General features: G+C 46.8%; 1 protein-coding gene across 1 annotated transcript in view; it reads left to right on the forward strand.

Moving 5' to 3' along the window:
• Positions 1-22226, forward strand: part of RFC4 (replication factor C subunit 4) — a 119350-nt gene that overhangs the window by 71270 nt on the left and 25854 nt on the right. Inside the window, exons 5-7 of the mRNA XM_086944350.1 lie at positions 6558-6677; positions 10100-10243; positions 10707-10827. Coding sequence (XP_086800476.1) covers positions 6558-6677; positions 10100-10243; positions 10707-10827 — 385 coding nt within the window. The remainder of the gene's footprint in view (positions 1-6557; positions 6678-10099; positions 10244-10706; positions 10828-22226) is intronic.

Raw genomic sequence — 22226 nt, forward strand, 5'->3', positions numbered from 1 at the left:
CGTCCCAGGCGGAGGGCGATGATCCCAGGATGAGGACTTCCGTCTTGTCTGAGTTCAGTTTCAGGCGGCTGTTCTTCATCCACTCAGCGACGTCTTTCATCCCTTCATGTAGGCTGGTTCTGGCGGTGGCATGGTCGTTGTTGAGGGAGAGGATCAGCTGGGTGTCGTCGGCGTAGGAGATGATGTTGAGGTTGTGTTGGCGTGCAATGGCTGCGAGGGGGCTCATGTAGACGTTGAAGAGGGTTGGGCTGAGTGATGATCCTTGTGGTACGCCGCAGATGACTTCGGTTGCCTCGGATCTGAATGGGGGGAGGCGGACTCTCTGGGTTCCTCCGGTGAGGAACGAGATGATCCACTCCAGTGCCCTGTCTTGGATTCCAATGTTGCTGAGGCGCTGCACTAGGGTGCGGTGACAGTGTCGAACGCTGCAGAGAGGTCCAGGAGGATGAGGGCCGCTGTTTCCCCGTTGTCGAGCAGGGATCTGATGTAGTCAGTGGCTGCGATGAGGGCGGTCTCGGTGCTGTGGTTGGCTCGGAAAACGGACTGCGAGTGGTCGAGGGATCCGTTCGTCCGTTCGTTCGAGTCGACTCTTTACCAGGCGGGTCGTCATGGAGTACGGATGCGAGTGAAACTTGATATTCAGAAACGGAGATTGATTTAAAACATTTGGGACGCTGCTTAAACAAAGAATGGACCTCGTGGATTTAACTTTGATTGATTTTTTGATATGAGATATTGACCAGTTATAGGTACTGGAAATCCTGAAAGACGCATCCATTTTCAACTTCTTAATTTATAAGGAAGAGTCTCATGAATAACATATTCTCACTTGATTTCAAGCCCTGATGATGTCCCTGTGAGGACGAAACGCGTAGGCTGTATGCTGTAAAATAATATGCTTGACCAACCTTGGAAGTGACTGTTTTTGGATTTAAGAAAAAGAGAACAAATAAAAATCAAACAAGAAGAAGCAAAGCCTGCTTTGAAGAATTTTTTTTCTTTGAGAAAGAACTGTGTCTACATTGGGCCTTTTGAAAATACATTTCTGAATATATGATACTCCTTGGTTTTGTGTATCTGTTGTGTATGTCGGCGATCTTGCTGTGGAAGAATGAGGCGAGTGAGTCGCAGAGGTCTTGCGAGGGAGTGATGTAGTTGTTTCTGGCGCTGGAGAGCACTTTGACGATGCTGATGAGTTCCTTGCTGTTGTGGGCGTTGTTGTTCAGTCGTTCTTTGAATGCTGTCTTCTTGGTGGTGCGGATCAGCTGGTGGTGTTTGCGGGTGGCGTGCTTGAGGGCAGTCCTGTTGTCTGTGGTCTGGTTGTTGCGCCAGGCTTTCTCGAGGGTGCGGCAGTTCTTCTTGGAGTTCTTAAGTTCGTCGGTGAACCAAGAGGCTTTCTTGCTGCCGGGTCTGCTGGGATGGGTCTTCAGTGGTGCGAGGTCGTCTGCGCAGTTGGTGATCCACTGTGTGAGGTTGATGGCTGCTTCGTTGGGGTCCGTTGTGCTGGCAGGCGGGTTCTGGCTGAGGGAGGTAGTGAGCTGGTCGGCGGTGATCTTGTTCCACCTCCCGTGAGGAGCCTGTTGGTGGTGGTTGTGGGTCGTGGTCCTTCTGAAGCTGAAGTGGACGCAGCTGTGGTCAGTCCAATGAAGTCCGGTGGAGTGGCTGAAGGAGATGTATTTGCTGGAGGAGAAGACTGGGTTCAAGCGTGTGGCCGGCGTAGTGGGTGGGGGTGTTCACCAGTTGCTTGAGTCCGAGGTTGTCCAGCAGGGTAATGGTGTTGCTGTCATTGTTCTCCAGGTGGAAGTTGAGGTCCCCTAGGAGGATGTAGTCGGAGGAGGTGAGGGTGTGCGGGCTGATGAAGTCTGTGATGTTTTTGCTGAATGTGTGCGTGGGCCCTGGGGTCTGTAGATGAGGGTGCCTCTGAGGGTCGTCTTGGGGTCGGTGTGTATCTGGAAGTGGAGGTGTTCGGCGGCGGTGAGGGTGTCGTCGGAGTTGGACGGGATGCGGATGGTGTTCTTGTGTACGATGGCGATGCCTCCTCCAGTCTGGTTGACGCGGTCCCTCCGGGTGATCTTGTATCCGTCCGGATGGCGATGGCAAAGTCGGGCGCTGAGGAGGCGCTCATCCAGGTTTCCGTGAGGAAGGCGACGTCTGGTGATGTTGTGTCGAGCAGGTTCCAGAGTTCCACGGCGTGTCTGTGGATGGAGCGGGTGTTGAGCAGGATGCACTTGAGGTGGTTGCTGCTGGTGATCGGCTTGGCAGGTGTGGTGCAGGTCCGGAGGCAGGTGCATCAGCAGGCTTGGCAGGCGAAGGGTCCGTTTGTGCGTTTCGGGGTGGCTTGGTAGCAGGCGGGGTACCGGCCGTCGTTGAGTGCGTGGAGGGTGGCGGCGTCGTAGGTCCGTCGTGTGGTCTGGCGTCGGCGGGGACCAGGGGTCCTGGCGCTGGGCGCGGTCCAGGCGCAGACGGGCTTGCCTATGGCGCGCCCGCTGCGCGTGACCGCTGCGCGTTCTCCATTTAAGGCAAAGTGGGAGGGAGGAGCAGCTGGGAGGCGGGAGCGGGGAGGACACAGAAGAAAAGGGGGCGGGCCGCAATGTCACGGCGGCGGGAAGCGGGGAGCGGGGGTTACACCAGGGGAGGAAACGAACCAAGACACAGAGGTACAGATATAACAAAATACAACAGGGTAAACTGCAAACAACAGCAGAGCAATAAACAGGGCACAGGAGGAAAAAACGGTAAATCGGCACAACGAGCAGCAGCGAGGGGGCACAGACACAGCTGGAGGGCTGTGCGGCGCGGGGGTGTCCGGAGGACAGGTCACACTCACCTGCGCCGCGCGGTCTCCATTTAAGGCCAAGTGGGAGGGAGGAGCAGGCGGGAGCGGGGAGGACACAGAAGAAAAGGGGGCGGGGCCGCGATGTCACGGCAGCGGGATACGGGGAGCGGGGGTTACACCAGGGGAGGCAACGAACCAAGACACAGAGGTACAGATATAACAAAATACAAAAGGGTAAACTGCAAACAGCAGAGCAATAAACGGCACAGGAGGGAAAAACGGCAAATGGGCAAACGAGCAGCAGCGAGGGGGCACAGACACAGCTGGAGGGCCGTGCGGCGTGGGGGTGTCCTGAGGACAGATCACACTCACCTGCGCCGCGCGGTCTCCATTTAAGGCCAAGTGGGAGGGAGGAGCACAGCTGAAGGCTGGATCTCTGATCTGGAGGACAGCGCCGCTCAATCGACGAAAAGAATGGAGCCTGTGGAAAAAATCCTAAAAGACATTGCAATTAAAAGCGAAGACTTGGAAGCACGCGGCCGCCGCAAGAACCTCCGTATTATTGGGTTCAGGAGTCGACTAACACAGGAAGAATGGACACGTTTGTGGAAATCTTGCTGGTAGACTTATTTGGGAAGGAGGAGTTCATTCCTGGATTTGTGGTGGAGAGGGCACATCGATCCTTGGGTCTTCAGCCCAACCCCGGCTGTCCTCCTAGGCCTCTAATAGCTGGCGTCATGAATTTTCGGCACAGAGACACTGCCAGGTTTGCCAGGGAGCGGGGTGCGCTGATTTGGCAGGGGTCCACGGTATCATTATACCTGGACTTCACACTCATGGTTCAGGAGGCCCGTCGCATGTTTACAGGTCTCAAGGCAACCCTGCGAAACCTGGGACTTCGATATGGAATGCTTTATCCGGCCCGACTGTCGGTCGACGTCAACAGGCTGACGCACAAGCTTTTTGCAAGGTCTAGAAGAACTCGGCTGGCCAACGGAGGGAGGTTGGACAAGTCTCTTCCCCACCACATAGCGGCTATGTCGCCAGTGTCGAGGTCTTTTCAAGTGAATGACCGCCAGGCTGGCACTGTTGCAGTAATTGTCCATAATCTATGCCTGCTGTTTTTTATTTGGCTCTTATTTTGTTACCATAATAATTGGCACTGTATAAGTAGTTCATCTCTATTATTCTGCATTTGCTGGGCACCATCAAAGTGTTGCCTCCCCCCTTGGTGCATAGCACATTGTTGTTCTCATGGATTACAATGCTTCAGTCTTGGACTTCGAATTTCCAAACAGGTTGTTTACAGGATGCATCAGATGCTTGGTTATTTGCCTTGCGAATTGGGTCACGAGGTTGGGTGGGGGGAGGTGAAGTTCCCGAAACGTTCAATGTTATTCCAATTCCGGCTCCACGCATGAGACTCTTCTAATACCAGCCGCTACAATTTTCTTCCTTAGTCTGTCGCATGACACACATGGTGCTGCCCCTGACATAGTTGACCTCTCGCTAATCATCTGGATCATGCCTGGACTTAATAACCCTAAAAAATGTAAACATGTGATACACTAACTGCAGCGACACAACGTTGACATAGCCTTCTTGCAGGAGACGCATTTACCCAGGGCGGGCACTGCACATTTTGCGTTGGGTGAGGAGCTCACCACTTTTTCTCTAACTATAGTAATTATGCCCGGTGTATTGCGATTCTCGTTCACAAACATCTCCCTTTTTCCTTGACTTGCTGCCAACCTGACCAAGTGGTCGGTAAGCTGATGGGCCACATGGTCACTCTGGTGTGCGTGTGCGCCCCAAATGTTGACAGCCACGTCTTCTTCCATGAGCTTGATGCCAAGCTGGTGCGAGGGAGCACGGGCGGTTTGTTGCTGGGTGGGGACTTTAAACTGCTCCTAGACAGCACCATTGATAGCTCATCCAGCGCAGCGGCCTCCAAGCCCCAGGCGCTGCAGGTATTACTGGATGCCTGTGAAGCAATAATAACAACAAGAAATCCGGAGGTCTACAACATTATTTAAAGAGTGTGGAAAGACCACTACCAACTAATCCGACCAGTAAACAAAGATAAAAAGGTGAAACAGATTTTGTGACTAAGCCCAAAAGACCTAACTTTTGGGCATTTCCCTTTTCAGGACGAAATCCCTCACTCACCCGAAGGTGACATGCTTCATCATTTGGGATTCTCCTCCCAGAGGAAAAACCTAGTTCCTCTGGACCAATTAGTTCTTTTCCACCATTGCGGTTGGTAATTTTTACCGCTGGTGCACTGCGAAGAACACCTCACAAAGTGTTCTTTGGGTGTTCTTGAGAGAGTTTTACTCACACTTCCTCACTATTCTATTATTTTGCGCTGCACCCTCAATCGCACTACTAGCTCATCATTTGTGGATTTAGTATATCCTACTCCATTTCAAAACATCGCTGAGCTCGTCCCTTTCAGAAAGGAGGTTGTAGCCCCCAGAGGAACTAGGCTTTTCCTCTGGGAGGAGAATCCCAAATGATGAAGCATGTCACCTTCGGGTGAGTGAGGGATTTTGTCCTGAAAATGGAAACTATATAGATCCTGTATAGTGATTATACCAGTCCACGATGCTAAGGTACGGGCTGCCTGGGAGGCAGATCTGGGTCACCCAATTACTGATGACCAATAGGCTGCGTGCTGTCTACAAACCAAGGCGGTATCTATGAATTTCCGCCACATACTTATCCACTTCAAATTCCTGTGCCGAATTTACATCACTCCTGCGATGTCCCATAAACTAGACCCTGACAGATCCCACTGCTGCCTAAAATGCAAATCCCCACATTCCGATTTTGCACACCTTACTTGGACCTGTAGCAAAATCAGCGCATACTGGTCTGACATACTTGGGACAATGACGGGCTTAGCCCTTTCCCCCACTCAGAAAGTGGCCCTAGTAGGATATGTGAACAGTATCGCAAAATCAGTCCGGAAATTTACCGCCTTGGGGCTACTCCTAGCGAGAAGGGAAATCGCGTTGAAATGGGGAAGGAGGGTGGCTCTGACGAGTAAAGACTGGCTGAACAGTATGGCATATTGTAACCTAAGTTACGACTTGTACGCCTCCACACTGCCCAGCACATCCCACCCACGTGCCAATTGGGGCCCTCTCAAACAATACACGGCGACAACACATTCTCAACCTGACGCACGGCTTGATGCCGGCTTGGTACCTGCGGGCATTGGTTAATCCAGGTCTACCTACACAACGGACACAGGCATGTGCTCTATAATATTAACAATAGGATTTTTCCCACATTGTGTCTTGCTTGAATCGCAGGTACAAGCATTGGAGGTATGGTGAGTGAGTTAGCATAATGTGCAAATGTAGTTTTATTTGAATATACTATCAATCTCTCTATGGTACTGAATGTCATGCATTATACATTCTATGTAACACGCATTGGCTTTTATTACTTGTCACAGAACTGGAGCTGGAACGATATTTTGGTTTCTTTCTGTAACTGGTAAAGTTTAAAAAAAAAAGCCTACCATAACTTGGTGAAGTATCACTTGAGCGCAGTAAATATGTTTCACATTACTTAACCATGCTCCTTTTAATGTCCATCCGTTGGGCCCAAGGTGTTATTTCGAAGGGGCAGTTAGAAGCTTTGTATAACCCATTTGGAAATTGTATGACGCCTTGACTTGGAAACTATGCGTGGAGAAAATGTATTGTTAGACTGAGAATAGTAAATGTATGCATGTTATCAATAATACGCTGTTTTCATTGCTTCGCAGGCCTGATATATACCGCCAGAGAGTTCTTGAGTTAAATGCTTCTGATGAACGAGGAATACAAGTGATTCGAGAGAAAGTAAAGACTTTTGCTCAGCTGACAGTGGGCGGTACCAGACCAGAGTAAGCAGTTATCCTTTTTGCTATCACTAGCATAAAAGCTCAGTTCTCACATAAGTAAGAAAGTAAAGCCCATCTGGGATACTCCTTTTTCTGCCTGTTCTGTAATTTCTTCAATGTAAACTTGTACATTATTGCTTTCCTCTGTAACAAGATTTCTTAAGTTCAATTACTGTGTCTCCAACCGAAGTTTTTTGTGCATTCACTATCCTTTAAATGAAAAAATATTTTTGTATAATACTCATATTGAGCTTGGCTGCATCCAGTCTGAGATGTGTCGTTTTTAGGTCTAGCCTAGCGGCACTGCGCACCTGTACACTCTGCGAGACTGCTGTAGTAGAGTATGGGAGAGAAGCCGCACCCACTCTCCTCCCATATTTTTCATTGGCTTGTATCATTGTCTTTCTTAAAGGCTGCCTTCAAATTCGTTAATTGGCTTGTTCGTCCCTTCTTAGTAGGGCCATGTCTTCATTTGTACCCTCCCATGGCGACTGGACCTTTTACTCAGTTGTTACAAGGGATCTGTTATTTAGACTGCAAGCACTATTTAATTTATTGAGTTTCTCTTACTGCAGGCCGGAAATGCAATGCTTCAGCTGAAACCGCTTGTGTTTTTTAAGCAGCACGGCTGCCTCCATAACTCTGGTCCTGCTTTCAATCACTTTAACTCTGAATTATCTGGTGTCTGTTTCACCCCCCCCAGTAAAATGGATTCAGAAATGGTTAGCGAATTAAGTCATGTGAATTCCAGGTAGCACATTATCCGGTGCTAATGGGCTGAAGCTGACGACACCACATCTGTTACATGTCATCTGTACTAAAGCCACCTGACTGGCTGTTTTCAAAAGCCTGTTTTATTAACAACAACACTACCACCACCAATACCACCTCCACCAATACCACACCAACAACACCAATACCACCACCAATACCACAACCACCACCAATACTACCACCATCACCAATTCCATCATTACCACCACCACCAATATCAACAAAACCACCACCACCAATACCACCATCGATACCACCACCACCAATACCAGCACCACCAATGCCAGCACCACCAATGCCAGCACCACCAATGCCGCCGCCACCACCAATGCCGCCACCACCAATGCCGCCACCACCAATGCCGCCACCACCAATGCCGCCACCACCAATGCCGCCACCACCAATACCGCCACCACCAATACCGCCACCACCAGTACCACAACCAATACCAGTACCACTACCAATGGTGACCACCACCTCCACCAATGCCACAGCACCACCACCTCCACGTCTCTCGCTCACTAGTAATAGCAGGGGCACTGGAGCTGCAGCCGAGACCATCCCTCTCTCCCTCCATGCCTGCCATAAAGCACAGCCCGCCCTGCACGAAGTGGTGAAGCCAGGGTCCTACTACAACCAGAGTATTTTTTATTAGGCCAAAGATAGCTTTGACACACTGCACACTCAAATCACGGCGAGGGCAGGGAATCCCCCTCCCGCTCTTCCTCCTGAGCCGTGACAGTATAATCACAGAGCGAAAGGTGTTGAAGCACTTTGGTAATGTTTATAGCTCTGATCATATGTAACTCACTTCACACTTTGTGTCTGTGTAATTTACAACACTTACACATCTTCTTCACTGCACTATTTATCACTACTTTGAAGACGTCGCAGGCCGGTCTCTTCCTCTGATATTTGCTAACTAACAAGCAGTCGAGAAGGCCCTTTATTGCAACGCAATTGGTCTGTCATTTGACCATAAAGAAAATGTAAAAGGCATTCTCATTTACAATGGCAATCGCTCAAACTCGCCTGAATGCGAGACCTATTGCATTGCAAATGCTTGTTTTTTCTCTTTCAGAGCCTAAAAATGTTTGCTGGGGGTTCGGGACGAGGACATGATGGGGACCATGTCCACCTATTTACTGCAATTTGTACATGTTTGGGGATCTCTAGTTATTGACTGTGCCTATGATTTTAAGAATGCATTGTTTAGTAGTCGCTCTGCAGCGTGTCTTTGTACTAAACTTTCTACGCATTTGTTTTTCAAAGACAGTACTCCCTTTAAGGCTTCACTAGCAAGCCTTATTTTTTATTTTGGTTATATCACTTTCAAAGCTCTCCAGCATATGACCTACTCGCCCACACTGCCATGGCTCACTGTTTAACTAAAATTTGTGTCCTCCTATATGGTAACTCTAAGATAGATTTGCTTTTTGGTGGACTCCAAAACCCCACACCTTGTCTTCTTCGCTTCCATTCAAGACGCACATGCAGATATGTTCCCTAAATGTGTGATATTGCCTTCGATTTATCTGTTCACATTTGGTTTATGAGCAGCTATTGGATATTATTAAATGTAAGAAGGCTGCAAGCCAGACTTTCTCATCGGGTGATGCATTTTCTAGTTGACACATTAATCATATGAACCAAATGTTTATGTCAATAGCCAGCTTCGGGGAGAAAGTGAACTGCATTCATTACATTGACAGATTTAAAAAAAATTCAGGTCCGGAAAAGCTTCATTGTTTAGTTTGAGATATGAAACAAAGCACATCTGAAGGAATAACCGTATTTTGTGCACATTTAGTAAATATGTTTGAACGTTGCTGTACAAACACCTTGTTGAAGGTCTTCTATTCAAGAAGCCCTCACCATTCTGGTAGTAAATTGACATGACTACATAAAGTGTTGGTTAGATGAACCATTGTGTTTGTGTTGTACAGCCAGGAGTCCCAATGAGTTAATGTTCAGCTTTTCTACAAAAATACTTTCTACATCTTCTGTCATTGTTGCAACCATACCGTAAGACTAAGTTAACCTGTGTGTGCCCAACACAAGGAATATCTAGCCAAGAAACAGATTAACAGGCTGCTTCTCATTTGGACCGAGGCGTGTTTCTTACTAACTTGACCAAAAAATTAAGCTATGGTAAAAAAAAAAAATTAAGAGCAAATTAATATGACTCTCTTACATAAACATCAGTGAGTCTACCGTTTGGATAGGCCCATCCTGGATGAAAAAATAAGTGAAATGTTTCCTGTGCATTGATTGGTTTATCACATCTGGCCCCCACATCCTCTGCAGTATTTTAGGGCCTTGAGTTTTCTTTCAGCCGAAGAGGAATTTCCTGCGTGGTCCTCAATCATTGTGATGTCATGAGATCATGACATATACCACTTAAAGAATTTTAGAAGCTATCTTATGAATGAGATTGACCGAATCAAAGTCAGGCGGGATCATCCTTTCAGCTGAGGATGGTTTGCAAAGCTGGTGTAGGAATAAAGGAATAAAGTATGCAAAGCTCATCTGAGATGCAGTTGAGGTGTGGAACAATTAAGAACTCGTTCAGCCAGTAATTAACCGTGTGGCCGTTTCCTGCTCCCTCTGGTATTGCCTGCTTTGTAATCTGGACTTTCTCTGTATTTTAGTGGCAAGCCTTGTCCTCCTTTTAAGATCATCATTCTGGATGAAGCCGACTCGATGACCTCTGCAGCCCAAGCCGCTTTGAGGCGCACCATGGAAAAAGAATCCAAAACTACCCGCTTCTGCCTCATCTGCAACTATGTTAGCAGGTAATTCCCAGTGGTCCGCTCCAGTATGCTTTTGGAGAGAAGCAGCAAGTTTCCTCTTCCATTGACATAGAGATACCAAACAAAACACATTTCTGATGGGGTTGGCATCAAGAATAGAAATTTGTCATTGTATCTTTGTATGGTATGAACCCAGCTATGGAGCGGCAGAGTGCTGTGCAGATCTAAGTAAATAAGCCGATCGGCGATAGATGGTAAGCAGTGTGGTAAGGGGCAGGGAACCGAAGGGAAGTAGAAGGTGATCACCGGTTTTCCAAGCTTTAATTGCAACTTTTGTTTTTTCGGCTGTAGCTACACATCCATGAATTGTATGTTAAATTCAGCTTACAAATATTATGGCCTGCTTTCAGCTACATAAAATTCTTACAATATTGTATTTTCCTTAGCAGTCCAGTTACAAATGCAATGCTAATGGGGCCCTCTTGTGTTTTCTCCTGTCCCTCAGGATAATTGAGCCTTTAACATCGAGATGCTCCAAATTCCGTTTTAAACCACTAGCTGATAGAATACAGACACAACGGATTCAAGACATTTGTGAAAAGGAAAATGTAACCATCACAAATGAGGTAGTGTACACTAACTGCTGTTTAACTATTTTCGAAGTAGAGCTGCCGAAAACAAGGTGGGCGGCCAAAGAAATGTATTGCAAAGTTGGTGTGTAAGAGAAGGGGTTGTTTCCGTGCGATATTTTTACCGGGAACAGAGGCGTAATAATGGCGTATTTTTGGGAATTTTGCAGATGCGCTGGTGTGATTTAAATTTCACCCAAGCCTCGAGAACATGCCTGATTGCTTACTTACAGATATTATTAATCAAGTTTGATTCTTCTGCATCACAGTCTTGAGTTACATTCATCCTGGCATATACTTACTCATATGTCATTGCTGATACTTGGAAAACAAAAGGGAGGTTGCTGCACTGTTCCTATGAAGAGTGAGGGAAGAGTTAACTGGCATGACCACAGATGTTAGAGTAACATCCTGGGGCATCCATTTTGTTGGATGTAATTGCCTCACACACCCCGAAGGATGTCATGCTTCATCATCGGCGGTTGCTCCTCGTCGGGGAGGCGGTGCAATCCCCGACTGGCTCACCTCAAAGAGGGGCTCTTTGGCGGAGATCTTTTTTCCAACAGCCTTATGGTGAGGTGGGGGTGTGTGGGCTGGGCTGGGTGTAATGGTGTGAGGGATATTAAAATGTAGCAAGGGGTACCGGAATTCAGTTTATTCTGGGGGTCCCCTGGCTGCAGTTAAAAAAGTGGGGTTAGCTCACTAGGTGTCAGCAGGTTAGGTCAGGTGACCCTAGATGAGACTAAAGGTGATGCTGGTCGACATGTTTCTCGCTGTGGGTCTAGTCACCCGCGATTCATCAGGACCTTAATAAAGTGCAAAGGAAAACATGCTAGTGTCATGTGTTTCAATCGTTACCTCTGTGGGTACTCCTATGCCTAGACATAGAACAAAAAAGAGGAGGACAATCGTTAATTACAAATCTGCATGTCAACAACTCAAGTCAATGCCAGGGTGTGTACACAGTGTGGCATGCTATTGGTGCTTGGGAGTAACATACAACAACCAATGCATGCCTTGCAACTTGTGTGTGCAAAGTGCGCTGTGAGGAGCACACACAACTGTTGAGTCCGTGAGGAGGTTAGTGGTAGAGTGCTGGCTAAAACCAAAGGTTTAAAAATAGCTTTTAAGAAAGATTTAAAAATGCAGCAGTTTAAGAGGACTACTCATTTGGTGTAGAATTCGAGCAGGTATAGTGTTAGTGGCACCGTTTGTAACTACATGAACAACACTCGCACACTGTGACCCAAAGGGGTATATATAGATTGAGAAGTCTCACGTGCCCCACTTACCTAATGGTTAAGGATTAAATGCCACATGAGGGGTCGGCGGGACTGAACATCAGGGATGAGCCCAGGGTTTTAGCTGGAGGTAGAATATAACATAGCGCCTGTAGTTGGGTAGTTGCTAAAGCTAATGTTAATATATCTCCATGCAGAGTTGGGCTGGAGGGTCTAAGACCTCCACGCTGTCTACCTCCGTTAAATCCCTGTCTGGTAGACTCACCTCCATACTCCTGTGTCCGCGCAGTCAGACCTACCCTTCTCCGCCGAGCTCGAGTAGATGTGGGAGCTCGGCGGCCGGGGCAATTTAAACCACGTTGACAGGTCGGCGTGTGACGGCGCGTCTCCGCCTCCTCTGTCAGGTCACGTGGTATGGGAGCTTTTTGTGGCGGCCATCTTACAGCGGTGTGCTGGGGCGCATAACGCTGAATGGACTTCATTCTTAGTGTCTACTCATGAACATATTATTGTGCCAGTTAGGGAAATAAAGGGGGGGGGTTGTTGGAAATCGCCCCCTATTACCGATGATTAATCACCGCTGGTATGTGTGAGGAGCAGTTAGTTCGGAAGTCACTCGCTCTCATGTATGAAATATAGCGGCCATGTTGTGTTGGGCACAGAATATGTCCAGGGCATACACTGGTCAAGTATGGTTATGAGAACGTAGCGGAATGCTGTAGTTAGGTGAGTCTACTAACTAAGAATCGTGAATGGCATTTGGAACACGTTACATAGTGTGTTGTGTCGCGTTACATAGTGTGTAGTGTCAGCAACGGGGACTGATGTTACAATTATTAGGGTCGATCACTGTCTAAGATGTGACCAGTGTATAGGGCAATTGGTTACACGAGGGATTGGAAAAGGAACTGGATATCCTAAAGTGAGTGCCACGGAATGTCCTCGTTAAGACCCTGTTTGTCTGTGGACAATCGATGGATCCATCTCTGCTCTTTCCGGAACAGGGCATTGCTTGGGCAGTTAGGGCTGGCTTCTAGCACCACCCATCTCATGGAGTCTTCATCGTGGTTTTGTTCAACAAAATGTTTGCACATCTTGGTATGGGTCTTTTTGCAACGGAAGTTGCTACGGTGTTCAATAATTCTCGTTTTAACGGGACGGGTGGTCATCCCGATGTAAAGTAGGTCACAAGGGCACTTGAGCATATATATACAATGTGATGTATTGCAATTAGTGTGGTGTCTGATCTCCCATTTGAAGGCCTCAGAGAGCTGGATGGACTTATGTGTCATGGTGTACCTACAAACACCACACATTCCGCAAGGATAGTGGCCCGTTACTGGGGGTAGGTGCCATAAAGTTTGTTGGGTTTCTTTCCTGGTACACTTAGGTCTAGTACTGATAAGGATGTCCTTCAGGTTTTGGGATCTCTTGAAGGCGAACCTTGGTTCTTCTAGGGATAAGTCCCCAGTGTTGAGGATCCCCCAATGGCGTCTGATGGTGCCCCTAATCTTGGTGGACAGAGGGGTGTATGTTACACATGTGATTGGTTGATTCTCAACCGGGATTCTTTCTTGCCTCTCTAGAAGCGCTTCTCTGTTATTGTTCCTAGCGCGTTTCCTGGCCTTTAGGACATCGCGTCTGGGGTAGCCCCTATCAAGTAGATTCCTTGAGAGGATTTCGGACTCCTTTTTATAGTCAGATACCTTACTACAGTTGCGTCTTATTCGTAGAAATTGTCCGAAGTGCAGATTGGTACGTAAGGCCCTCGGATGGTGACTCTTAAAGTGTAAAAGACTATTGCGGTCAGTGGGTTTGCGGTACATGGTGGTGCTGATGGACCCATCTTCTAGTCTTATAGTTAGATCCAGGAAGGCAATTTCCTTGGGTGAGGAGGCCATCGTGAAATGTAAGTGAGGGTTTAAAGAGTTGACCCATATTAGGAAGGCTTCATGTGACATGGGTGGGCCTTTCCACAAAATCAGAATGTCATCAATGAAGCGCTTCCACATCTTGATGTTGTCCTTGAAAGGATTGATCTCGTGATGTATATGCAGCCCTTCGAACTTAGCCATGTACAGACAGGCCACCGAAGGGGCAAAGGTGCTGCCCATGGATGTCCCTTGGGTCTGGTGGTAGTATTTGCCTCTGTATTCGAAGTAATTTTCAGTCAGGGCTAGAGTGGCACACTCCATAATAAAGGTCTGTGGAGTGTTTGAGTTCCAAGTTTCCTGGCTAAGTCTTTCCTCAATCACCTCTAGAGTGGCCCTCTGAGGAATGTTTGTGTAGAGGGCCTCTACATCTAGGGTGACCAGGAGATCGATCTCTCCTGTGTTCTGGATGTTGTCCAGAATGCGTAGTACGTCTGTGGTGTCCTGGACGTAAGAGGGAATGCTTTTGACAAGGGGTTGGAGGAAGTGATCGCAAAATTGCGAAAGGGGCTCCAAGACTGAGTCTATCCCTGACACAATGGGTCTCCCTGGTACTGGTCTTGTTGCTTTATGTATCTTGGGTAAGATATAAAAATATGGTACCCTTGGGTCTTTTTTAACCAGGAAGTCTGCCTCTTTTCTAGTGATCCACTGTTCGCACTCTGCGCTTGTGACCAAGCTTGTAATCGTGGTTTGTAGGCGCGTGGTAGGGTCACTGGCAATGGGCGTGTAGTATCTATTGTCACTCAGTTGTCTGATACATTCCAACTCGTAGTCTTTAGTATTCATAAGCACTGTGGCACCCCCTTTGTCTGCCTGTTTGATGGTTATGAGCGGGTCATCCGCCAAAGATTTCAATATGGCCATCTCATTCCCAGAGATGTTACAGTGTGGTGTTCTCAAGTTCAGTTTGGAGATGTCTTTGAGCACAGCTTGTTCAAAAGTGAGTACTTCATTCGGAACCAATCCGTTGTGTGGTGTGAAGGTTGAAGGATTATGTAATCCAGAGTCATCAATGGGTTCACAGGGCCTCCCTTCAAAGAAGGTTTTCAATCTTATTTTCCTGAAAAAGGACTTCAGTTCCCTAGTTTGTTCGAATGGGTCAATCTTAGGTGTGGGGACAAACCGCAGACCTTTCTGTAGGACATCTTCCTCACCTTGTGTGAGGAGACGGTCTGATAGATTAACCACCAAGCTTACTGTGGTCCTGACCGGCTCGTGCTCCTCGTGTCCATCCCTTGGGGGCGTGTATCCTCCCATTGTACTCTCTTTTCTGGTGCGTTCCCTCTTTTTCGCCCGCGCCCTCTGCCCCAACCTCTGCCTAAAAAAGGAGGGTGTGTAGGGTTTGTTGGGGGATAGAATGGAGGGTATTGTGGACCAAACGGGGGCTGGAAATTGGGAAATTGAGGATACTGCCAAAACGGGGTACCTGCTGGTTGTCCCTGATTAGGGTAACCGTTGAAATTGTTTTGTCCGCGTCCTCTTCCTCTTTTTGCCCTCAGGGGCATCTGTGCAGGAGTATTATCCCCACTGCTGTCGGAGCCGCTGTTGGAACCCCTTCTAGAGGAATTCGTGCTCGAATCTGAATTGTAGTTGGTGCCTGCGGGGACATAGTCGTCCCTTAAGTACGGATAGACTTTCTCCTTAGAGAATTTTTTAATGTCCTTTTGCAGCTTGGCTATCTTCTCGTTCAAGAGATATTCTTTGTGTTCAGTCATTTCTTTATTAATCTCAGCCAGTTTCGTTTTAAAGCCTGGGTTTTGTACCGCGCTTTTCAGGGCGGCCTCGGCTGCTTGGATTTTCACTAGAAGAGCGTCTGCTAGTCTTTTCGCTGTGTTTACAATGAGAATAAGAAGATCATGGGTACACTTCCATGATACTTGTGACCACTCCACTTTGAATTGGCCATCCTCCCAGAAAATTCTGGGGAAGTTCTTAACGATCAATCCATTCGGTGCTATTTTGGCCTTGAAGTACTGGGCCATCATAGTCCCATGGATCGTAATCCTTATCCATTCCCGTTTCAAGTCCGACAGGGATTGCCACTCAGTGGTGTTGCTCCCTGTTGCTGGTTCACTATCAATGCCAAAGAGGGATGGTGTCCTCATAATTGCTGCAGCCTCCTCCTCGCCAAAACTCAGTCCTTGACCCTCCATAATGGTGAAGTCAAGGGGGGCCGGTCTCGGTGGGGTGGAGTTCTCCACAAGGGGTGGAAAAGTTTTAGAGAAAGGTGGTAGGAGAATACCAAAAAAGGGGGAAGGTTCCAAGGCCAAAAGTTGGTTATGGACCCAGTGCGACCCAATCCGATTTGGTGGAGTCGGTTAAATGGGGGATATGAACAAACTTACCCGCCAAGAGGGTACTCCCACGGTCGAAACCGTGCTCAAATCTATATCAAAAAGGGAGGGAGTTAAGGTAGTTGATCAATGGATCAACGGACACGGTTTACCACACAGGGTGGTGGAAGGTCCAGTTACAGCTTGTGTCCGTATCTTGCACTAGGAAAACAAAAGGGAGGTTGCTGCACTGTTCCTATGAAGAGTGAGGGAAGAGTTAACTGGCATGACCACAGATGTTAGAGTAACATCCTGGGGCATCCATTTTGTTGGATGTAATTGCCTCACACACCCCGAAGGATGTCATGCTTCATCATCGGCGGTTGCTCCTCGTCGGGGAGGCGGTGCAATCCCCGACAGGCTCACCTCAAAGAGGGGCTCTTTGGCGGAGATCTTTTTTCCAACAGCCTTATGGTGAGGTGGGGGTGTGTGGGCTGGGCTAGGTGTAATGGTGTGAGGGATATTAAAATGTAGCAAGGGGTACCGGAATTCAGTTTATTCTGGGGGTCCCCTGGCTGCAGTTAAAAAAGTGGGGTTAGCTCACTAGGTGTCAGCAGGTTAGGTCAGGTGACCCTAGATGAGACTAAAGGTGATGCTGGTCGACATGTTTCTCGCTGTGGGTCTAGTCACCCGCGATTCATCAGGACCTTAATAAAGTGCAAAGGAAAACATGCTAGTGTCATGTGTTTCAATCTTTACCTCTGTGGGTACTCCTATGCCTAGACATAGAACAAAAAAGAGGAGGACAATCGTTAATTACAAATCTGCATGTCAACAACTCAAGTCAATGCCAGGGTGTGTACACAGTGTGGCATGCTATTGGTGCTTGGGAGTAACGTACAACAACCAATGCATGCCTTGCAACTTGTGTGTGCAAAGTGCGCTGTGAGGAGCACACACAACTGTTGAGTCCGTGAGGAGGTTAGTGGTAGAGTGCTGGCTAAAACCAAAGGATTTTAGCTTTTAAGAAAGATTTAAAAATGCAGCAGTTTAAGAGGACTACTCATTTGGTGTAGAATTCGAGCAGGTATAGTGTTAGTGGCACCGTTTGTAACTACATGAACAACACTCACACACTGTGACCCAAAGGGGTATATATAGATTGAGAAGTCTCACATGCCCCACTTACCTAATGGTTAAGGATTAAATGCCACATGAGGGGTCGGCGGGACTGAACATCAGGGATGAGCCCAGGGTTTTAGCTGGAGGTAGAATATAACATAGCGCCTGTAGTTGGGTAGTTGCTAAAGCTAATGTTAATATATCTCCATGCAGAGTTGGGCTGGAAGGTCTAAGACCTCCACGCTGTCTACCTCCGTTAAATCCCTGTCTGGTAGACTCACCACGTGACACACGCCGACCTGTCAACGTGGTTTAAATTGCCCCGGCCGCCGAGCTCCCACATCTACTCGAGCTCGGCGGAGAAGGGTAGGTCTGACTGCGCGGACACAGGAGTATGGAGGTGAGTCTACCAGACAGGGATTTAACGGAGGTAGACAGCGTGGAGGTCTTAGACCTTCCAGCCCAACTCTGCATGGAGATATATTAACATTAGCTTTAGCAACTACCCAACTACAGGCGCTATGTTATATTCTACCTCCAGCTAAAACCCTGGGCTCATCCCTGATGTTCAGTCCCGCCGACCCCTCATGTGGCATTTAATCCTTAACCATTAGGTAAGTGGGGCACGTGAGACTTCTCAATCTATATATACCCCTTTGGGTCACAGTGTGTGAGTGTTGTTCATGTAGTTACAAACGGTGCCACTAACACTATACCTGCTCGAATTCTACACCAAATGAGTAGTCCTCTTAAACTGCTGCATTTTTAAATCTTTCTTAAAAGCTAAAATCCTTTGGTTTTAGCCAGCACTCTACCACTAACCTCCTCACGGACTCAACAGTTGTGTGTGCTCCTCACAGCGCACTTTGCACACACAAGTTGCAAGGCATGCATTGGTTGTTATACGTTACTCCCAAGCACCAATAGCATGCCACACTGTGTACACACCCTGGCATTGACTTGAGTTGTTGACATGCAGATTTGTAATTAACGATTGTCCTCCTCTTTTTTGTTCTATGTCTAGGCATAGGAGTACCCACAGAGGAAACGATTGAAACACATGACACTAGCATGTTTTCCTTTGCACTTTATTAAGGTCCTGATGAATCGCGGGTGACTAGACCCACAGCGAGAAACATGTCGACCAGCATCACCTTTAGTCTCATCTAGGGTCACCTGACCTAACCTGCTGACACCTAGTGAGCTAACCCCACTTTTTTAACTGCAGCCAGGGGACCCCCAGAATAAACTGAATTCCGGTACCCCTTGCTACATTTTAATATCCCTCACACCATTACACCCAGCCCAGCCCACACACCCCCACCTCACCATAAGGCTGTTGGAAAAAAGATCTCCGCCAAAGAGCCCCTCTTTGAGGTGAGCCCGTCGGGGATTGCACCGCCTCCCCGACGAGGAGCAACCGCCGATGATGAAGCATGACATCCTTCGGGGTGTGTGAGGCAATTACATCCAACAAAATGGATGCCCCAGGATGTTACTCTAACATCTGTGGTCATGCCAGTTAACTCTTCCCTCACTCTTCATAGGAACAGTGCAGCAACCTTCCTTTTGTTTTCCTAGTGCAAGATACGGACACAAGCTGTAACTGGACCTTCCACCACCCTGTGTGGTAAACCGTGTCCGTTGATCCATTGATCAACTACCTTAACTCCCTCCCTTTTTGATATAGATTGCTGATATTTGACATACTGTATGTGTTGTGGTCAAAATGAGTGTCTACACACCTTTAAGGGAAGAAGTCCATAAGATTTTTTCTTTCTTTGCTTAAAAAATATATATATTTAAAAAAAAATCTTTTAAAGCTAATTTCATTGGGCACAAGTATAACTGCCTGTGTTGGGATTGGAATATGTTCATTAAAGCATTGAAGTGAGGAAGGCAAACAAGTCTGTAATATGGTGGCTTACGTGAAGATTAAGGGATAAATGTATTGGAGAATTGATATATTGGTGAATTGGTATGCAAATCAAAGCTAGGCTTTCTTTTGTTTTGATTTCTGTGGTTCATGGAAAAAGATTCTTGCATAGATAAAAAGATTACTACTGGTTGTCAAGTGAGATAGGTTTACAGAAGTTGATGGCTCCATTTCCTTAACTGGCCGGTCTCATGTTAGACTAAAAGAATACTCTTCCTTGCACAGTCTGGTAGCCCTTTTCACACTGTAGAGCCTGATGTCTAATCACAAAAATCTCAACTGATTCCAAAAGGTTTATAAGTTTGATAGCCTGTGTGTTTTATACAGGTATTCTTGTAACTGATACTTTGGACATCCATGAAATTTAGTGTTATCCTGATGAGTCTTGGTGATGTGAGATGATGGACACATGGAATTAAAAAAACAAGGCAGAACTTGAACTGTGAAAAAATGGAAGTACAGATACAATTATGAAAAATAAAGACATGCGATGCCTCTTAAATAGGACTCCTGCAGGATACAAAGGCTAAGAGTACCCTAAAGGATCTATGAATACATTTGCACGGATAAGCGATAATTCCCGGGTGCCCTTGCATAGCGGCAGTTAGTGAATATATAAACATCTAAAAAGTGTTTATTCCTGAAAATATCACTTTAATTCTAATCAAGAACTTAACAACTGAAAAATATTTTCACAGTACTCTTTCAAAAGGAAAGTTAGCAGAATGTTTTTAGGTGAAGACATCTACAATGTGGGCTGAAGCAAGGGACGTATACAGAAAAGGCAAGGCCAACCTGAAGAATGCATGACAGTTGCTTTCAAAATCATCAGGGGTCATGAAAGTTATGGTGAAATAGGGAATGGAGCAGTAAGTGGAAGCAGGAAACGCTTTTGTCGATTTGCTAATCTTGCGCTCCTTCTAGCCAAAAGAGCCATAACCACACGATGGAAAGCAACTAGGGCCCCGTCCCTACAGGACTGACATACGGAAATAGTGAGATGGGGTATAGCAGAGGGGGCTGAGCTTCTAAGAGAGGAATATAGGGTCCTGCGAAATCCACAGATCGCTTTGAACTGGAATACCATGTTAGAGGAATATGATGCGCTAGACAGATTATCCTACTAGGGAGTGATGTCACTAGGACGAGGGGCTTTGGCACACTACGGCTGGGCAAATGGGATCCTCATAACACCAGTGGGCTATATTATTATTTACTCAATGAGACTGCATAGTACACCCCATACAGAATGTGGAACCGAGATATGCACAAATTACATACAGATATGTGTCAATGCTACCATAATTGTTTATTACCGAGTGTGCAGGGGGAGGGACGGGGGGGTGTAAGTTTTGTTCGGTCGATGTAGATGCATCGGATATTGATAGAGCTACTTGATCATGACGGACTATGCTGACCTGATAGGGCAGACGAAAATGCTGAAACCTAACTGTACTTGATTGCTGTTTATGATTCTTAAAACGGTTATGATTCTTAAAACGGTTATGATTCTTAAAACGGTTTCGGGCTTCTGTGCATAATTATACAGGAACTCTCATGGGCTGCCGGCACTACAGGGGTGTATCTTTCTTGTCTGGCTATAACTATTTGTATAACTAAGTTATGTACCAATATGATTTGATGTGCTCTACAATGTATAGTGGATTACTGTGTAAAATCAATAAAAACAAATAAAAAATAAAAAGCCGGAAACGCTTTGTGGGGAGGACAAAGCAGTATTTTTTTCTAGGGGTGGAGGACGATGGAGATCGGGCGTGTGAGAGCAGTGAGCTTGGAGGTGAAAAACAGTTAAGAAGAGGACAGATAACTAATAAAATTGTAGTTGGAGTATCGCAGATATGAACAGAAGTCAAAACTTTGTCAAATTTATATGTTCTTGTAGAATGTAACCATGTACTTACTGTGCCACAGGTATCCGAGACGTGTGTGGTAAAAGCATAACTTATGCCTTTATATCTTCAACACCGTATCCATAGGCCTGATATGGGGATTAGAATACACTAGATAGCACATTTTGTTAGGTGATGAAACACTGGGCAGTGTAATTTTTCTCTTTCGCAAACTGGTCAGGAATACTGCTGTGTAAACCCCCCACCCCCAATGTTTGAAGCAACAATGCTACAGACAAACAAACTGCTATGCTGCTACTTCAAGGAGACAAAAGAAATACCATAATTTTCCTTATACTTGTTTGTGGGGGTTATGCGGTTGAATACAATTTCTCCAACGTTTTCACTGTAATGTAAACTCTAACCCAGTGCTTGTGAATGCAGATGTCACCTCTGGTTGATTAGCCTTCTGCGATCTGGTCACTCCCTCTGAGAAAAGAAACTGTCTGGAGGATTTAGGTTTAGGCATGAGGTGAGAATCCACAACAGTGTACTTCAAGGTGTTTAAATACAGCTGGTTCAGTCTACTTCATGGAACTACAGTTGGTGTGATCATACCAAAGTTGTTCCAATGGAGGCGCTCCAAGCAACTTGCACACTCAGTGTATGAGGGTGGGTCGCTCTAGGAAAAGGCCAGTGATACAGTGTCAGAAATAGTCTATGTTTGTCGTTATAATTGGTTAGTCAAAAAAGGGAGTTCTGTAGCATTTTTCACTTCCCCCAGTTCACAGTAAATGTGGCCTGGTTGCCTCTTCTTTTTTGGGATCTATATTATCTGTATTAATGCAACTGCATCCAGGCCCAGCTATCCAGGCATGGGCCTACTCATGCTTCTGCACAGAGCGAAGGTCGGTGGACCGAAGGGAAAGGTGTTCATTCATGTGGCCTCCACTAGTGTGAGGACCCGGGGTCGTGTCCCCTGGCACACAGTGCCGACTCCCCAATGGGGGCTGTTATTCTTCTTCCCGGCACGGGTCATG

Source organism: Lissotriton vulgaris, chromosome 11, assembly GCF_964263255.1.
Source record: "Lissotriton vulgaris chromosome 11, aLisVul1.2, whole genome shotgun sequence".
NCBI classification, from domain to species: domain Eukaryota; kingdom Metazoa; phylum Chordata; class Amphibia; order Caudata; family Salamandridae; genus Lissotriton; species Lissotriton vulgaris.